Source organism: Capra hircus, chromosome 7, assembly GCF_001704415.2.
Source record: "Capra hircus breed San Clemente chromosome 7, ASM170441v1, whole genome shotgun sequence".
Lineage (NCBI taxonomy): Eukaryota > Metazoa > Chordata > Mammalia > Artiodactyla > Bovidae > Capra > Capra hircus.
This window is the reverse complement of record NC_030814.1, coordinates 30,050,595-30,066,686: the sequence shown is the minus strand read 5'-3', so window position 1 is coordinate 30,066,686 and position 16,092 is coordinate 30,050,595. Positions and strand designations below refer to the sequence as shown.

The following is a 16,092-nucleotide window of genomic DNA, read 5'->3' as shown; positions in this document are numbered from 1 at the left end:
GGATGAGCTAAATTCATAGCTCCACAGTTTTGATGAAAATACATTAGCACTTATAAAAGAAACAACAAGCCAGAAAATAGTTCATCACAACTATTCAAATTTGTGGAAAGAGCTTTCAGATGTCAACTTTTAAAAGTCTATAGGCTAGAGTATGAATTTTAAAAATTCTTATATGGGCCACAGAGGCAAAAATGTTTGGAGACCACTGTTTGAAGCACTGGGGCTCCTGGGAAAAGTGAACAAGACAGTTAAGGCCTCTGGCTTCTCAGAACTTAATCCAAGATTAGCTGTTTAAAATTTTAATTCAAATGTTACCCGCTCAGAGAGACCTTCCCTAAGTCACCCTATCACATTATCTTCGTGGCAATCAAAACTGAGATTATTTATTTTTTTGTCTGGTATATCTATTTACTCTAAAATGTAACCTCCATGAAAGCGGGAACCTTGTTGGACTTGTCCAGATGGTGTTCCAGCGCCTGGAATAGTAGTGATGGCATATTAATGTGCATAATAAATGCTATTGGGGAAATTAATTTTGTTGGTTCTGTACCCATTTCACGGAGGGTTAAATGAAGCCCTTCTTAAACGCTGGCTTTAGTAAGTTCCTCTGTCTAACTCCATTGAGCACAGAGCAGCTCTGGTCGGATTCCCCTCAAATTCTTTGCCGTCCTCCCAACGTGAGACTGAAGGCTTGCAGCCCTCATCCAGGCAGAAAATTCCCGGCGAATTTTCTTCGCAGTTTCTCCCGAATTCCACCAGGGGACAGCAGAGGAGGAGGCAACGACACCCAGCCAGCCAAACGTGGCTGGGCGGGGCTGGGGAAGAAGGGGAGGGGTTCCGCTTCCGAGGGGGCTTACTGCTTCCGCTTCCGGCGACTTGGAGGTTAGGACGCTGACGCGAGGATGGACGCCTTAGTTGCTCATTGCTCCGCGAGGCTGCTGCAGCAGGTAGTACCGCATGGGGCCGGTGGGAAGGTTTGAAAGGGAGGCCCCAGGGCCCGGCTCCCGCCCGGGCAGCACCAAAACAACGGCAGCGAGGCGGGGACCGAACTGCTCCCTTGCGACAGGGGCAGCGGAGTCCCCATACACGGGCCTGCGCTGCCTCGGAAGTTAATGCCCTCCCAGGAACGCTTTCCAAGAGATGGGAGAGGAAGAACCCTGGGTTCCCAGGCCCGGGTGACAGTGACGTCCAGCGAGGCGGAGGATCCCCCTCTCTTTTACACCCGCAAGCCAGCATCTACAGTGGGGCTGGAGCCTGGCGTGTCGAGTCCCGCCTCGACCAGTGCTCGTCCTTCCCCGAACACGAGTGCTCTGTCGAGGGAAGCGCGGGAACACACAAAGAGGAAAGTGGAGGGAGAGCAGGAGCCCTGGGCCCTGTTTGCAGCTCAGCACCCCATTCAGCCCATGATACTGTGCAAGAGGAATCCTGAGATTCTTCTCAGCCCATGCAGGGGCTGATTATCAAGCTGGGGTTTGCTTCTTGCTTTCAGTATTCGTGGGGAAAGAACTGCAAGAGCTTGTCGAGAAGTGAGAGTTTCCTTACATTCTAGGTGCAGGTGGGGAAGGGTGGGAGGATGGGGACCGCTTCTTTGCTAAATCCGTCACGAGTTGGTCAAGTAAATTGTCACATTCTTTATTGTTTCGAGTCATATGGCCTTTTTCAGTGTGGGGACATAGGTATACTCTTTGGGTTGTGATAAGAATGGAGATGATTTCCGAAAAGTGTTGAGCTCTGTGCCTGGAACACAGTATGCCCATTTATGGCACACTGTGTTTTTTGTCTTTGCTGTAATTATGCCCAGATAAACAGTCAAATATAAAGTGAGGAATCTCTCCTTGAATAACGCAGTTAGTTTGGTAGCTTTATTTCGTTTGAATTGACCTGTCTTTAGTTTTGGATATTAGAGTAAAACATCTGGTCTAGGACTTAAGACACTGGAAAGAAAGAGAGGATAAAAGGGGAAAGTCCTTTTGTCTCAGAAAAGGCAAAAGCGGAGGGACTTGAACCAAAGAAACAAGCCATCTGAAGGTGATCCCATTGCAGGCTTAACACTCCTGTTCCTCCCCTCCAACACATACAAATACTTTTTTCTTACCAAGGATAGTATTGGTAATATCATCAAAAAACTCAGAGAAAAACCACAACTTATCAAAGGCAAAGTCCTTAATTGCTATCACCTCTACCATGCTCAGGTGGAGAGGAGGGGAGATGAGGAAGTAAGTTTATGGTTCAATTTATCACATTTGGGAGTTATCAATCATGATGGACCAAGGTGGCTGTTCTTTCCTAGGAAAAAGAGATTAAGTTTCTGACTGCTGAAATTGATCGGTTGAAAAACTACAGCTGTTCAGAAGCTTCTGCAGATTTGGACAAGTTGCGGGAAGAAAATTTAAAATTAAAGTATCGACTGAATATCCTTCAAAAAGTGAGTACTCTGGGCTTTGGTTTCATTCTACAATTTAAATTATTGTGTCTTTTTAAAAATCCTTGTTAGCGAAGATACTGAAAGAAATTTGGCAAAACGACTTAAACCCTGTCCTTTCTCCCTGCATTAGACAAGTTAGGAGTAAGTTGTTGGTGCAGATAATAGAGAAATTGCTGTCTTCTCTCTGGGGCCCTTGAAATGTTTTCATCATACTACTGTTTAGCCAGCTTAATTTTCAGTAATCGCTTATATCAAATCAAAATATTTTTAACTACACCCACAGTCCTTCTCTGCTTTAAGTTGGTTACTTTACAGTTTTATTTTTTGTATTTTACAGTGTCATATTTGTGGGAAGGTTCTTTTTCCGTTAGTATTTTGGTACATTTTTTCCCATGAAGCTTGTGTTGTATTGGTTATTTCATGACTTCATAATCTTAACAGTGTTTATTGATTTTGTCAAAAAATTGAGCTTGCTTCCGTTGGGGCTTTAATTTCTTGGCCTGCTTTTCAGGTCTACTGATGACACATCCTGGGCGATGGCCTCACTCCCTTGATTGTTCTGCTCTGTGTGATCTCTACTACTTTCAGGCAGGCTGCACTGGCATTGTACCTTTTTTCCAAAGCTTACTCTTCTTTATTCATCTTAGGCTCTGCCTGCCGCACTGTCATGAAGTCTTTTTTTATTGCCTACTGTGATCTCTTATGCTTAAAATCGCAAAAAATTCCATTTCCAGGGAATTGTCCCCAAAATATCTCAACCTTTCTGATTACCTCATTCATTCTGCACTTATTTATATTCATTTCTCTATTTATTTCAAGTCGAAACTACTGTTAAATACCTGATATGTGCTGGAAGCTAGGAGGGAAAAGATACAAAAGGAAGTGCATTCTTTTGTTGTTGTTGTTGGAGTGTAACTGCTCTACAACGTTGTGTTAGTTTCTCCTTTACAACAACTGTGAGTCAGCTGTATGTGTACACATACACCCTCTCTCGGACCTCCTTCCCACCCCTCTGATCCTCTGCTACACAACACGTGTTATATCCTTCAAAAAGTGAGTACTCTGGGCTTTGGTTTCATCCTACAATTTAAATTATGGTGTCTTTTAAAAAAATCCTTGTTGGCGAAGATTCTGAAATTTGATAAAAAAGTCTCAAACCGTCTTTTCCCCCTGCATTGCACAAGTTAAGAGTAAGTTGTTGGTGCACATGATGGAGAACTTCAGCTCCCTGCGCTGCACAGCAGGCTCTCACTAGCTGTTTTACCCATGGAGGTGCATTTATGTCAACCCTGATCTCCCGGCTTACGCCACCCTCACCATCCCACGCTTGCACGTCCGCTCTCTACCTCTGCTTATCTATTGCTGCCCTGGAACTAGGTTCATTTTCCTAGATTTCACATACATGCATTATATACAGTATTTGTTTTTCTCTCTCTGACTTACTGCACTCTGTTTGACAGACTTAGATCCATCCACATCCTACACATCTCCCATTGAGCTGTCTTTTTTTCCCCAAGATTAAGTCTTACATTAGTATTTATTAGAATGACAGGTGCAGCTTTCCATCAGTGACAATGTTAAGGTTGCTATGTGATGGTGCTCTTGTTACAAAATCACAGATTTTGAGTTATCTCCTGATGCTAATTTTCTTATTAGTTCTGTTGATTTAGGAGAGTTTTTTTGTTTGTTTGTTTGTTTGTTTTGCATAATGTGATGTTTCAGAATGCTTATATTGAATTGTAGCAAAGATGCTTGTACCATATGTAACATTTCTTCACCTCATGGAAGTTAACATTTTAAGGGAGAAGAGAGTATTCACCTTGAATCCTGGCTTTGCTTCTTGCCTTTATCGTTTTTGGCAAGTTACTCTAACCCACAAGGAAATGGTGATAGTAGTCACAAGCTCCATTTTTGTTATGTAGGTGATGTAAGGTAATGCACATCAATAAAGCATTTGACTCCGCTCTTAAATCACTCAGGAGTACTCAGTTCAGTACTGCCCGAATAATAGTTTTCATTATTGTTGCCACTCATGTTACGTATCGACATTTTGGCTGATGGAGACTCATGGTTCATGTGTAGGCAGCACGTTCATTTGTGTTTCTTCAGGAGCATGTCTGTAGTCGCCAGTCGTCTTGACCAGCTGCGTGGCGGGTACGGTGCTGGCTCCAGAACTCTCGTTGCTTAGTTGCCGTGTCCAACACTTCTGCAGCCACATGGACTGTCACCTGTCAGGATAGAACCATAAATAAGACACTTTCTTTGCAATCAGAGTACTTGGAGAAATTTCAAACCTGTCCAAAGACAGATAATTTGGAGAAAGTATGAAAAGTGCAATAATGGAGGTAGTTAATTAATTATATACCATCTTAAATGAGTGTATTCCACTTCTGAGAAGGTGAGAAATAGGAAGTACCACGGGGTTATTTAGCAGTAAGACAAAACAATCTGTTACTCTGATACATTAATATTACCCATCTGTATTTCTGACCTGTTTCATTTCATGCTTGAAAGGGTCAGCATTTTAATGGAGAGATTAAATGTTTTTATTGTTTTTGTCCATAGAGCTTTCAGTTCCAGCATTTGATAGGAAGTTATTTAGGATTGATTTTATATTATTTTCTCAGTGCTTTAGGAAGCTGAGAAAATCATCAGCCCCTTACTCCCTATTGCTGGCTTCTGTTATATTAAATAACTGTAGAAAGAAAGTACATGGGCATTTTTACATGTATGTCTTAGATGCTGTGGGATAAACTTGTCCTATTAATGCTTCTCAGCACATCCTAAATATGAGAGTGTTACACTATGAGTGTGTGTTACCTTTCAGTTTCAAGATACTTGAAGGCTTCTTAAAATATTTGGGCAATTTTTGTATAAAGTTTATTAACATTTACATTCTTTTCTTACAGAGTCTTCAAGCAGAAAGGAACAAACCAACCAAGAATATGATTAACATCAATAGCTGCCTAGAAGAGGTCTTTGGTTGCGCCATTAAGGCTGCCTATCCAGTTTTGGAAAATCCTCCACTGATAGTGACTCCAAGTCAGCAGCCCAAGTTTGGGGACTATCAGTGTAATAGTGCTATGGGCATCTGTCAGGTAATTATATTATTATAAAGCATTCTTTGTGGTTTGCTTTTCTTAAGCATTACAGTTATCATTGTGCGCGTGCATACGTGCTCAGTCATGTCCGTCTCTTTTGCAACCTCATGGACTGTAACCTGTCACACTCCTCTGCCCGTGGGATTTCTCAGGCAAGAATACTGGAGTGCATTACCATTTCCTTCTCCAGGGAGCTTCCTGACTCGGGGATCAAACCATCAGCAGGCAGATGCTTTACCACTGAGCTACCTGGGAAGCCCATAATTATCATTATCATTTACATAAATAATAGAGTGGTGTATCCTCAGTGAAAGCATTTTCCACAGTTCTGAAAAGCTTGAGGAAAGGAAATGTGCGTTTTTAATTTTTTTAAAGTACAAATTTTAATATTTAAATTATATATACTCAGTATTTAAGGAAATAGCTGATACTGTTTTGTTTTGGCACATTTCTCCTTTTGTGTCCAGGATAACTGAGTTATTGTTGAGGGATTAGAAGTTAGCTAATTAGCACCAGCATTCCCATCAAATATTTGATGGAGCTGTGTCTTTGAGATAGGCTTGTGTATTTCATATTCAGTCAGAGGAGTTCCCTGTTTTTAATAGCTAATGTGTTATTAGTTTATTGCCCTTTGTTTGGGACTTTTTTGATTTCTTTTCATTGCTGAATAGAAAGGCTTCGTCTAAAGAGATCAGATTTTTTTCTAGATAACTTTGCTGTGTCTGTGCAGGAGTTAAGTTGATAAGGATGCTATTTACTACTCAAATCTGAATATTGCACACTTTGATGATTTGAAAATTAGAAATGTAAATATCCTGGAAATGGGCATTATAACTAAAGTCTTCATTAGGAAGTTCTAGATAGCTGTGGCAGCTCATTCTGGAAAGAGGTCCTTTGGTTGGGCACTTTTCCTTTCCCCCCAGCACTGTTGCTGCTTGACTCTCTCTCTTCACAAGGGCATTGGGCTCTGCTCCTACCTTGTGACAAGCCTTGTGTCGGGTGAGTCTGATGCTTTGTCAGCCATGTGCTTCCTAGGAATTTGCTGAGACCTGTTGTGTAATCAATCATTTCTTTTTTATAGATGCTTAAAACCAAGGAACAGAAAGTTAACCCAAGAGAAATTGCTGAAAACATTGTTAAACACCTCCCAGACAATGAATATATTGAGAAAGTTGAAATTGCTGGTCCTGGTATGTTATAATTACTCTAAAGTAGTCGTATTGATTGCTGAGTCCTTTTGAAATAAAACCATTTTAAATATAAACATAAGGTTAAAACTCATGTACTGAGCAAGATGATGAACGCACCTTGGATTGGGAGTTAGGAAACTGCGGTTTTAAACTAGACCTACTCACCTGGTTGTGGATGAGTTACTTTATTGCCCTGTTCCTCAGTTTCTCTTCAGCAAAAAGGAGATAAGTGATGGCAAATATTCTGTGGCAGAATGATTGTTTATTTTCTGTGAAGAGTTAAACCATTTGCTGGGAGTGAAGGGGTCGTGCATTCAGTAGGAAGCTTTCAGGAAAGTGGTGAAACTAGATGTGGAAACAGGGAGCTTATAAGAGGGCTCAGGCCAAGGCCCCAGGTGGTTTAGAAGCCGGACAAGTTTCACCAGAGCCACACTAGGGTTCTGGAGCCAGCATAAGTGAAATTGAGAAGTCCTTTGGGAGTGAGCAATCTTCAAGTTTGAAGGCTATCTGATTTTTTTTTCTTCTCTGTCTTTCTTTAGGTTTTATTAATATCCACTTAAGAAAGGGCTTTGTATCACAACAGTTGACCAATCTCTTGGTGAATGGTGTTAAAATACCTGCCATTGGAGAGAACAAAAAGGTATATGTATATTTTTTTGATTGCTAGCATAATACATTAGAATTCTATTAGCTGTAGCTAAGAATGGTTTTCACTTTTTATATTGAGATTTAATCATTCATATTTTGAGATTATGAACATAGCTGTGAAGTAACCTTTCCACTGGGTCTTTTTTTTTTTGAAGTCTGTTACTCTGATACTCTGTAGGAGTTGCTCCACGTGCAGATGTGTTTTTGATGCATTTGTGGGGAGGAAGACGGTCTCCATACCTGCAGTTGAGTTCAGTCGCTCAGTAATGTCTGACTCCATGAATCGACCCCATGAATCGCAGCACGCCAGGCCTCTCTGTCCATCACCAACTCCCAGAGTTCACTCAGACTCATGTCCATCGAGTCAGTGATGCCATCCAGCCATCTCATCCTCTGTCGTCCCCTTCTCCTCCTGCCCCCAATCCCTCCCAGTATCAGAGTCTTTTCCGATGAGTCAACTCTTCGCATGAAGTGGCCAAAGTACTGGAATTCCAGCTTTAGCATCATTCCTTCCAAAGAAATCCCAGGGCTGATCTCCTTCAGAATGGACTGGTTGGATCTCCTTGTAGTCCAAGGGACTCTCAAGAGTCTTCTCCAATACCACAGTTCAAAAGCATCAATTCTTCGGCACTCAGCCTTCTTCACAGTCCAACTCTCACATCCATACATGACTACTGGAAAAACCATAGCCTTGACTAGATGGACCTTAGTCGGCAAAGTAATGTCTCTGCTTTTGAATATGCTATCTAGGTTGGTCATAACTTTTCTTCCAAGGAGTAAGCGTCTTTTAATTTCATGACTGCAGTCACCATCTGCAGTGATTTTGGAGCCCCCAAAAATAAAGTCTGACACTGTTTCCACTGTTTCCCCATCTATTTCCCATGAAATGATGGGACCGGATGCCATGATCTTGGTTTTCTGAATGTTGAGCTTTAAGCCAACTTTTTCACTCTCCTCTTTCACTTTCATCAAGAGGCTTTTTAGTTCCTCTTCACTTTGTGCCATAAGGGTGGTGTCATCTGCATATCTGGAGTTATTGATATTTCTCCCGGCAATCTTGATTCCAGCTTGTGTTTCTTCCAGTCCAGCGTTTCTCATGATATACTCTGCATAGAAGTTAAATAAGCAGGGTGACAATATACAGCCTTGACGTGCTCCTTTTCCTATTTGGAAGCAGTCTGTCGTTCCATGTCCAGTTCTAACTGTTGCTTCCTGACCTACATACAGATTTCTCAAGAGGAGGTCAGGTGGTCTGGTATTCCCATCTCTTGAAGAACTTTCCACAGTTTATTGTGATCCACACAGTCAAAGGCTTTGGCATAGTCAATAAAGCAGAAATAGATGTTTTTCTGGAACTCTCTTGCTTTTTCCATGATTCAGCAGATGTTGGCAATTTGATCTCTGGTTCCTCTGCCTTTTCTAAAACCAGCTTGAACATTAGGAAGTTCACGTTCAAAAATTGCTGAAGCCTGGCTTGGAGAATTTTGAGCATTACTTAAGTCCCCCTTCCCCTGGGTCTTTTTTTTTTTTTTTTTTTTTTTCCGGTTTTCCCACTTGAGTTTGATTTGGGTAGACCGGGGGACAGCGAGGGCCTGCACCTAAAAGAAGGTGTTGGGCCTCTTGGTGGCGAAGCATGGCTTGTGCTGGCGACAGAGGGCCTGGTGCAGCAGTGGGAACCTGATCTTAGAGTCTTGGAACTGCTTGACCGCCGGTTGGCGGCACTTGCTGGCTGCCATCTCCTCCGCCTTCACGATCTGGATTGAGTGGGCCCGGGCTCGGTGCCAGTGCCCATGTCCTGGTAGCTGTGGGTGACGGCGCCAGCTGTGGTCAGGCCCCAGCACTCCCGGCTGTGGGTGTCACTGTGCGAGTCACAGTGCAGCAGATGCTGGAGTTCTTCACCCACAGGGGAGGTTTCTCGAACACCTGTCCACAGTAGACCATTTCCCCCAAGGATTTCTTCATCGTCTTCAGTGGAGACACAAAAGTACCAGAAGCGGGACTTGGCAACAGCGTGATTAGATGCAAAAATTCTCATACGATAGAGGGGCAGCATACGGTGTTTGGGGGTCGGCAGGCAGCACCCCACCATGTTATATTCGCAAAGGGTCCCTGAGGCCTTCATGGCACTCTGCCCCCTATCGCCACCAATCCCAGAAAGGCTCCCCTGGGTCTTAATTGCTATGTGATTTTTGTTTTCATTCCCCAAGGCATTTGAGGTAGCCAGCTGTTATTTATGAGTTGTCTCTGAAATAAAGAATAGATAACTTATTTAAACAGATTTGATTATTTTTCAATTAATGATGGACAAGTTCCATCAGAAATCCTAACAGTTGAATTACAATTCGAGTAATGTTTAAGCCTTGTTTATCATTAAATGTTATTAATGAATGTGTTACCAAAAGAAAATGTTTATACCCCTCTCTAAAAAATCTTTATTATTTATCTCAGGTTATAGTTGACTTTTCCTCTCCCAACATAGCTAAAGAGATGCATGTAGGCCACCTCCGGTCAACAATCATAGGCGAGAGTGTGTGCCGCCTCTTTGAGTTCGCAGGATATAACGTGCTGAGGTATGTACTCTTGCCTTTCTTTGAAGATTTCTATAGAAAAGAAAGTTATCACTAGAGAAAGAATCTTAAATCAGTGATTCTTAAGTGTCTGCTTCATAATCACCCATTAGGCTTTTAAATTATATCTGTGGCCCATCCTCTGGATTAACAGCTATTAAGACTTGGGGTGGGTGTTGAACCAAGGGGAAAACTCCCTCGTTTGTTGCACAGATATTCCTTGAGTGCCTTCTGTATACTGCTGCTGCTGCTAAGTCACTTCAGTCGTGTCCGACTCTGTGTGACCCCATAGACGGCAGCCCATCAGGCTCCCCTGTCCCTGGGATTCTCCAGGCAAGAGCACTGGAGTGGGTTGCCATTGCCTTCTCCAAAGCATGAAAGTGAAAAGTGAAAGTGAAGTCGCTCAGTCATGCCTGACTCTTAGCGACCCCATGGACTGCAGCCTACCAGGCTCCTCCACCCATGGGATTTTCCAGGCAAGAGTACTGGAGTGGAGTGCCATTGCCTTCTCCGTCCTGTATACTAGAAGTTTATATTTTAGTGAGAGAGGTAAGCAAGAAACAGATTGTACTGGACATTGTAGGCCATGGTAGGAAATTGCTGTTTTATTAAATGCAGTGGGAACCTTTTGGAGAGTCTTAGTAGGGCATATAATCTGATTAGAGATTGCCCTGGTTTCTTTGAATAAACTAGGCAAAAATGGGAAAAAGGACTATAGTAATTAATTAGAAGTCTGTTTTAATAATCCAGCTAAGAAATGATCTGATGGTTTGAGGTTAGATGAAAGCAGTGAGGATTGAGAAGTGATTGGATTGATACATTTTGAAGAATTTTGTCCATTGATATTTGGGAACTACTAAATTATACTGAAATAATTGGTTGAAAAGTTACATTTTCACAAAATTATGGTAATGACCAACATTGACCTGACTGCCACTCTCCCAGTTAACTATGCAATAAACAGATCATAGTCCATTCATAGGAACTTCATTCAGCAAATCCTGTAGACCAGGTGTTTGCAGGCTCATTACTGGGTATCTAATGACAAACATAGCAGACCTTGTCTTTGCCTCTCAGACCAGATGAGGAAACACCTCCATAAAAAGAACACTACTAAACGTGATGTGCTAGCACTTAATGTTTGTGGTTCCTAATGGAATTTCAGTTCAGTCACTCAGTCGTGTCCAACTCTTTGCAAGCAACCTCATGGACTGTAGCCTGACAGGCTTCCCTGTCTATGACCAACTCCTGGAGCTTGCTCAGACTCAAGTTCATTGAGTCGGTGATGCCATCCAACCATCTCCCCCTCTATCATCCCCTTCTCCCATCTTCAGTCCTTTCCCAGCATCAAAGTCTTTTCAAATGAATCAGTTCCTTGCATCAGGTGGCCAAAGTATTGGAGTTTAAGCTTGAGCATCAGTCCTTCCAATAAATATTCAGAACTGATTTCCTTTAGGATTGGCTGGTTTGATCTCCTTTCAGTCCAAGGGACTCTCGGGAGTCTTCTCCAACTCTACAGTTAAAAAGCATCAATTCTTTGGCACTCAGTCTTCTTTATAGTCCAGTTCATGTTTATCATTTTTAAGTGGTTTTATGTTCTGTGTTTGATATTAGATTAAACCATGTAGGAGATTGGGGAACCCAGTTTGGCATGCTCATAGCACACCTGCAAGATAAATTTCCAGATTACCTAACAGTTTCACCTCCCATTGGGGATCTTCAGGCTTTTTATAAGGTTTGGTGCCATTTATTTTGTATTCTTTGTGTGTCTATCAATTATCATACTTGCTTTCCTTAGGGAGTTTTAAATGGTATTTGAAGCTATTATGGGGTTAAATAAAAGTTGCTCCATTCTCTGTTCCTCAGTATAGCATGTTTGCTTTTATTGGTGGATGTTAAAAGTTTAAATCTACAGCATTACCCATTCTTATAGGAGTTTGTTGGTCAAAATAAATTTTAGTATTTAAAAATTGTGATCTTGCTGTTGTCTTCCTGATTCTGTATATTTTGAAAGCATTATTAAGTATAAACAGTTTTTTAAAGACAAATTTACCATAAACCATAATTTTAAATAAATCACTGTAGTAAAGTCTTTGACTCTTTCACTTATCCATATATAAACTTGTTATATCAATTGTGGTTATAATATCATTTTTGTATTGTACCTATTTAAAGTTTTATTATACTCTTTCATGTTACTTTGTGACCACGTCTTATTTTGGAGTTGTGGACCAAAGTGTATGCTCCTTACTATTTGGTTTTTTCCCCCCATTTTGGGGATGCTAGTAAGTAACTTCATGTTTTTACTTGTAGGTTTACTTGTAGGTTATACCTACATGTTTCTACATGTAGGTTTTCTCATTTTAAAAAGTGTTTTCTTATGATAGAGTCCCAAGAATAGGATTACTGTATTAAATAATATAGTACTTAAAACTTTTCTTGGTTGGTTGGTAATTGATTTTTTTAGAGGCTTTTTTTATCTTTTGGTATGTATTTTCTAATGAAAAGATTGAAAATTGTGTACTGATAACAGTTAGGTGAGATAGCTGTTATAATCTGCTGGGATTCTGTGCACTGAATACAATGGGCAAATCTATTAATGCCATAAAATATTTAAAACACTTTGCTGAATTTTAATACCAAGGATAAAAGAAAAACCATATATTTATAGTTTTTAAAACATACAGATCTGTGATCGCAAAGAGATATCTAGAATTTTCATCAGAATGTTATTGCTGGTTAGTTTGGGATAGGGTTAACAATAGTATTTTTTTTTTAATAAGCACATATTGCTTTCAAAGTAGATATGAACCAATGAAAGCAGTTTTCTTTTTTTGGTTGCACATGGTCTTTGTTGCTGCACAAGGGCTCTCTCTAGCTGCAACCAGCGGGGTCTCCTCCCTGGTTGGTGTGCCGCGGCTCCTCTTGTTCAGAGTCCACACTTCAGGCTCTTGGGCCTCAGTAGCTGTGGCGCACAGGCTTAGTTGCCCCATGGCATGTGGTGTCTTCCCAGACCAGGGATCAAACCTGTGTCCTCTGCACTGGCAGGCAGATTTTTATCTACTGTGCCACCAGGGAAGTCCATGGTTTTATTTTTAATTACCCCCCCCCCCAAAATTATTCGGAATGGAAAATAGAGCCTGGAAAATTCAGCCTCCTGTGTTAGCTATACATTGTAATTCTTCTGGAACAAGCACTAGTGTGAACTGGAAAGGTAGAGGTAGCATTGTGATCAAATGTTACATTTTTAAGGAAAATTATTTCAGAAGCAATAATTGGATTTTATTAGCACATTAATATGTAACAACATTCTTTGACTGTTAGGATAGAACACTTGTTGTTCAACAGATCTAAATTTTTACTTCCTCTGTTTTTTTTGTGGGATTGTTTTATTTTTTAGAAATGTGTTTTATCTAGAAATATGGGGCTGATTGTTTACAAACCTTATCTTTTTAAATATAGGAATCCAAGAAGAGATTTGATACTGAGGAGGAATTTAAGAAGCGAGCATATCAGTGTGTTGTTTTGCTCCAGAGTAAAAATCCAGACATCATAAAAGCTTGGAAACTTATCTGTGATGTCTCCCGCCAAGGTAAGCTTCTGGGCTTTGTTTATTTATCCAGCAAATACTACTGCATGTAGTTTCTTGAGTATTCAGCATTAACTTTGAATGATGTATTAAATTTTCAAGGGCTAACAAATAGATTTTTTTTTCTTACATATTTTCTGAAATTGAAACTACAAAGAAAGTTTATAAAGACAGGCAGGTGCAAAATTTAATTTCTTTTGAAGTCAGGAAAAATTAGTAAGAAAAAAGTAGAAAGGAAAAAGAGGCTATTCACATTAAGCATCCAAAGCTATAAAATCCTTACAAATAAATCTATCCAGAAATGTGTAGGGCTAAAATGAAGGGAAATACACACCAGGGTGGAACAGAATGTTTGGGTAGAGTGTCACGCCGCGTCCCCTAGTTCTCCATACTCATTTGTGGTTCAAGACAGTTCTGAGTGTTTGGACTTGCCAGTGTTATTTGAAAGGTCACTTTGAAGAACACATGAACACGAATAGCCAGTAGATCTTTGGAAAAGGCTGGTGGCTGTTTTGCCACACGAGGCAGTAAAATGTATTGTGTTACTGTAGGTTATCTTGTGTCACTAATGTGCAGCTAGACAAAAAGATAAATGGTACCAATTAGGAAAAACTGTAAGAAAATTCAGTGAACAGTTGATCTCCAAATAGGAAAGGCTTTTTTTTTTGCCTTATCGTTTACATTGTCTAAGTACATTTGAAAAAAATTACATGAGGTATTTCTTTGGAGGAAAAAAATATGTAGACAGGAAAAAGAAAATAAGTTAGCTGTATTCCTACCCTCTGTTAATAATTTTGATATGTATCTTGCAATATTTTCTTCACATTTTGAAAATGGCAATATGTATATAATATTCTATATCATACATTTTAATGAAATTAATTTTCTTTCAAATGTTTCAATTAAATAATAAATTTCCTTGAAGGTAAGAGGCATGTTTTCTCTTTTTAAATTATACATTCTCTTTATTTTATGACTTTTTCCCTAGAGTTTAATAAAATCTATGAGGCATTGGACATCTCTTTAGTAGAGAGGGGAGAATCCTTCTATCAAGATAAGATGCATGATATTGTAAAGGAATTTGAAGATAGAGGTAAGCACTCTTTTTTTTTTTTAAACTTGATTATACAAATTTTCAAACATAGGCAAAAGCAGAGAGAATATTATAGTGACATCCCAGCTTCATGCACTTGTCACCACCAGCTTAATTATGAACACAGGCAGACCTTATTGTGTCTGTTACCTTCCTATGTACACTGCTTATATTATATAATTTCTTCTATGACTGCTTTGCTTTGTCTCTGAAACAACAGACCCTTCATCCCATCCCAAAACCATGAGAGCATAATCATGATAGCATTATCACTCCATGACAATTAATACTTCTTTCTTTCTTTTTTTGTTACTTGGCTACGTCAGGTCTTGGTCACATCATGTGGAATCTTTCATTGCAGTGAACGGACTCTCTTGTGGCACGTGGGCTTCAGTAGTTGCTCTGTGCTCTGGCCCGCTGGCTTAGTTGCTCTGTGACGTGTGGGATCTTAGTTCTTTGACCAGGGATTGGATCCTAGTTCCCTGACCAGGGATTGAACCCATGCCCCTACATTGCAAGGCAGCTTCTTAACCACCGGACCACCAGGGGAAGTCCCAATGATTTCTTAATAGCAAGTCATGAGTTCACATTTCCTAAGCTGATTTCATATTTTTTAATTATAAGTATTTTTTCAGAGCCTGCACATAACATTTGTTTAATATAAAATTTGTTGTTATGGGTTTCTCTCCATAGCCCCACACTTTTTTCTCATGTATTATTGAAGAAACTAGGCCATTTGTCTTACAGAGATTTCCATATGGTGTTGTGTGGCATAATTCCTCTATCTGTATTTTCTAAAAAGACTAGATTAAACTCTGGTTTGTGTGTTCTTTTCTTCACTTGTTTTGTCTTGTTTATTTGTGAGAATGCCACTTTTTAGTTGACTCTCTTGTTACGATGTTAAGATGAACTAGTGGGTTCAGGTGTTGTCAGCCTGATCTACCCTTTAATTTCCCCACTAGACTTTCCTCTGGTGGCTTTAGCAGCTACTGATGGTCATGGCTTGGTTCTGTTATTTTATTAGAGGTTGGGAAATGCGTCATTCTGTCATTTCTTTGTTACCTGGAATTCCCGGTGCAGAACATGGTCACATAATCATTTTGGTTAACCAGAAATACGGTTCATAGGAGGCAAACAGTGTAAATGCTTCGTTCTTTCTTTTTTATTTACCAGTTTTCAGAATAGTAAACTAGTTTCTTAATATCTTCCAGATGTAACAACTGGATTATTTTTAGCATTATTGTAAATTAGGTTTAATATATTTTATATTTTCCAACTGTTTACCTTTATTTTTTTAATACTCAAATTGTCTTATATTTTGCTAATGGTAGTCTCCAGTGGCTTTCCTTTTTTTCCCCCTCAACCCTTACAGTTTTTGATGGTTTACATTTCCTACCTTAATTGTGGATTCAGCCATTCTGTTAGCTCCAGGGAAGCTTAGTTCCTTGAATGACAAATGATACTTATAATCACATTCTG

General features: G+C 40.1%; 1 protein-coding gene and 1 pseudogene across 1 annotated transcript in view; one reads left to right on the top strand and one right to left on the bottom strand.

Annotated features, from left to right (window-relative positions):
- RARS (arginyl-tRNA synthetase) overlaps window positions 851-16,092 on the top strand; it is a 28,650-nt gene continuing 13,408 nt past the window's right edge. Inside the window, exons 1-9 of the mRNA XM_005683378.3 lie at window positions 851-947; window positions 2,291-2,425; window positions 5,335-5,523; window positions 6,608-6,716; window positions 7,256-7,356; window positions 9,813-9,934; window positions 11,546-11,666; window positions 13,394-13,523; window positions 14,509-14,613. Coding sequence (XP_005683435.1) covers window positions 903-947; window positions 2,291-2,425; window positions 5,335-5,523; window positions 6,608-6,716; window positions 7,256-7,356; window positions 9,813-9,934; window positions 11,546-11,666; window positions 13,394-13,523; window positions 14,509-14,613 — 1,057 coding nt within the window. The 5' untranslated portion in view covers window positions 851-902. The remainder of the gene's footprint in view (window positions 948-2,290; window positions 2,426-5,334; window positions 5,524-6,607; window positions 6,717-7,255; window positions 7,357-9,812; window positions 9,935-11,545; window positions 11,667-13,393; window positions 13,524-14,508; window positions 14,614-16,092) is intronic.
- On the bottom strand, window positions 8,895-9,797 carry LOC102170512 (annotated as a pseudogene).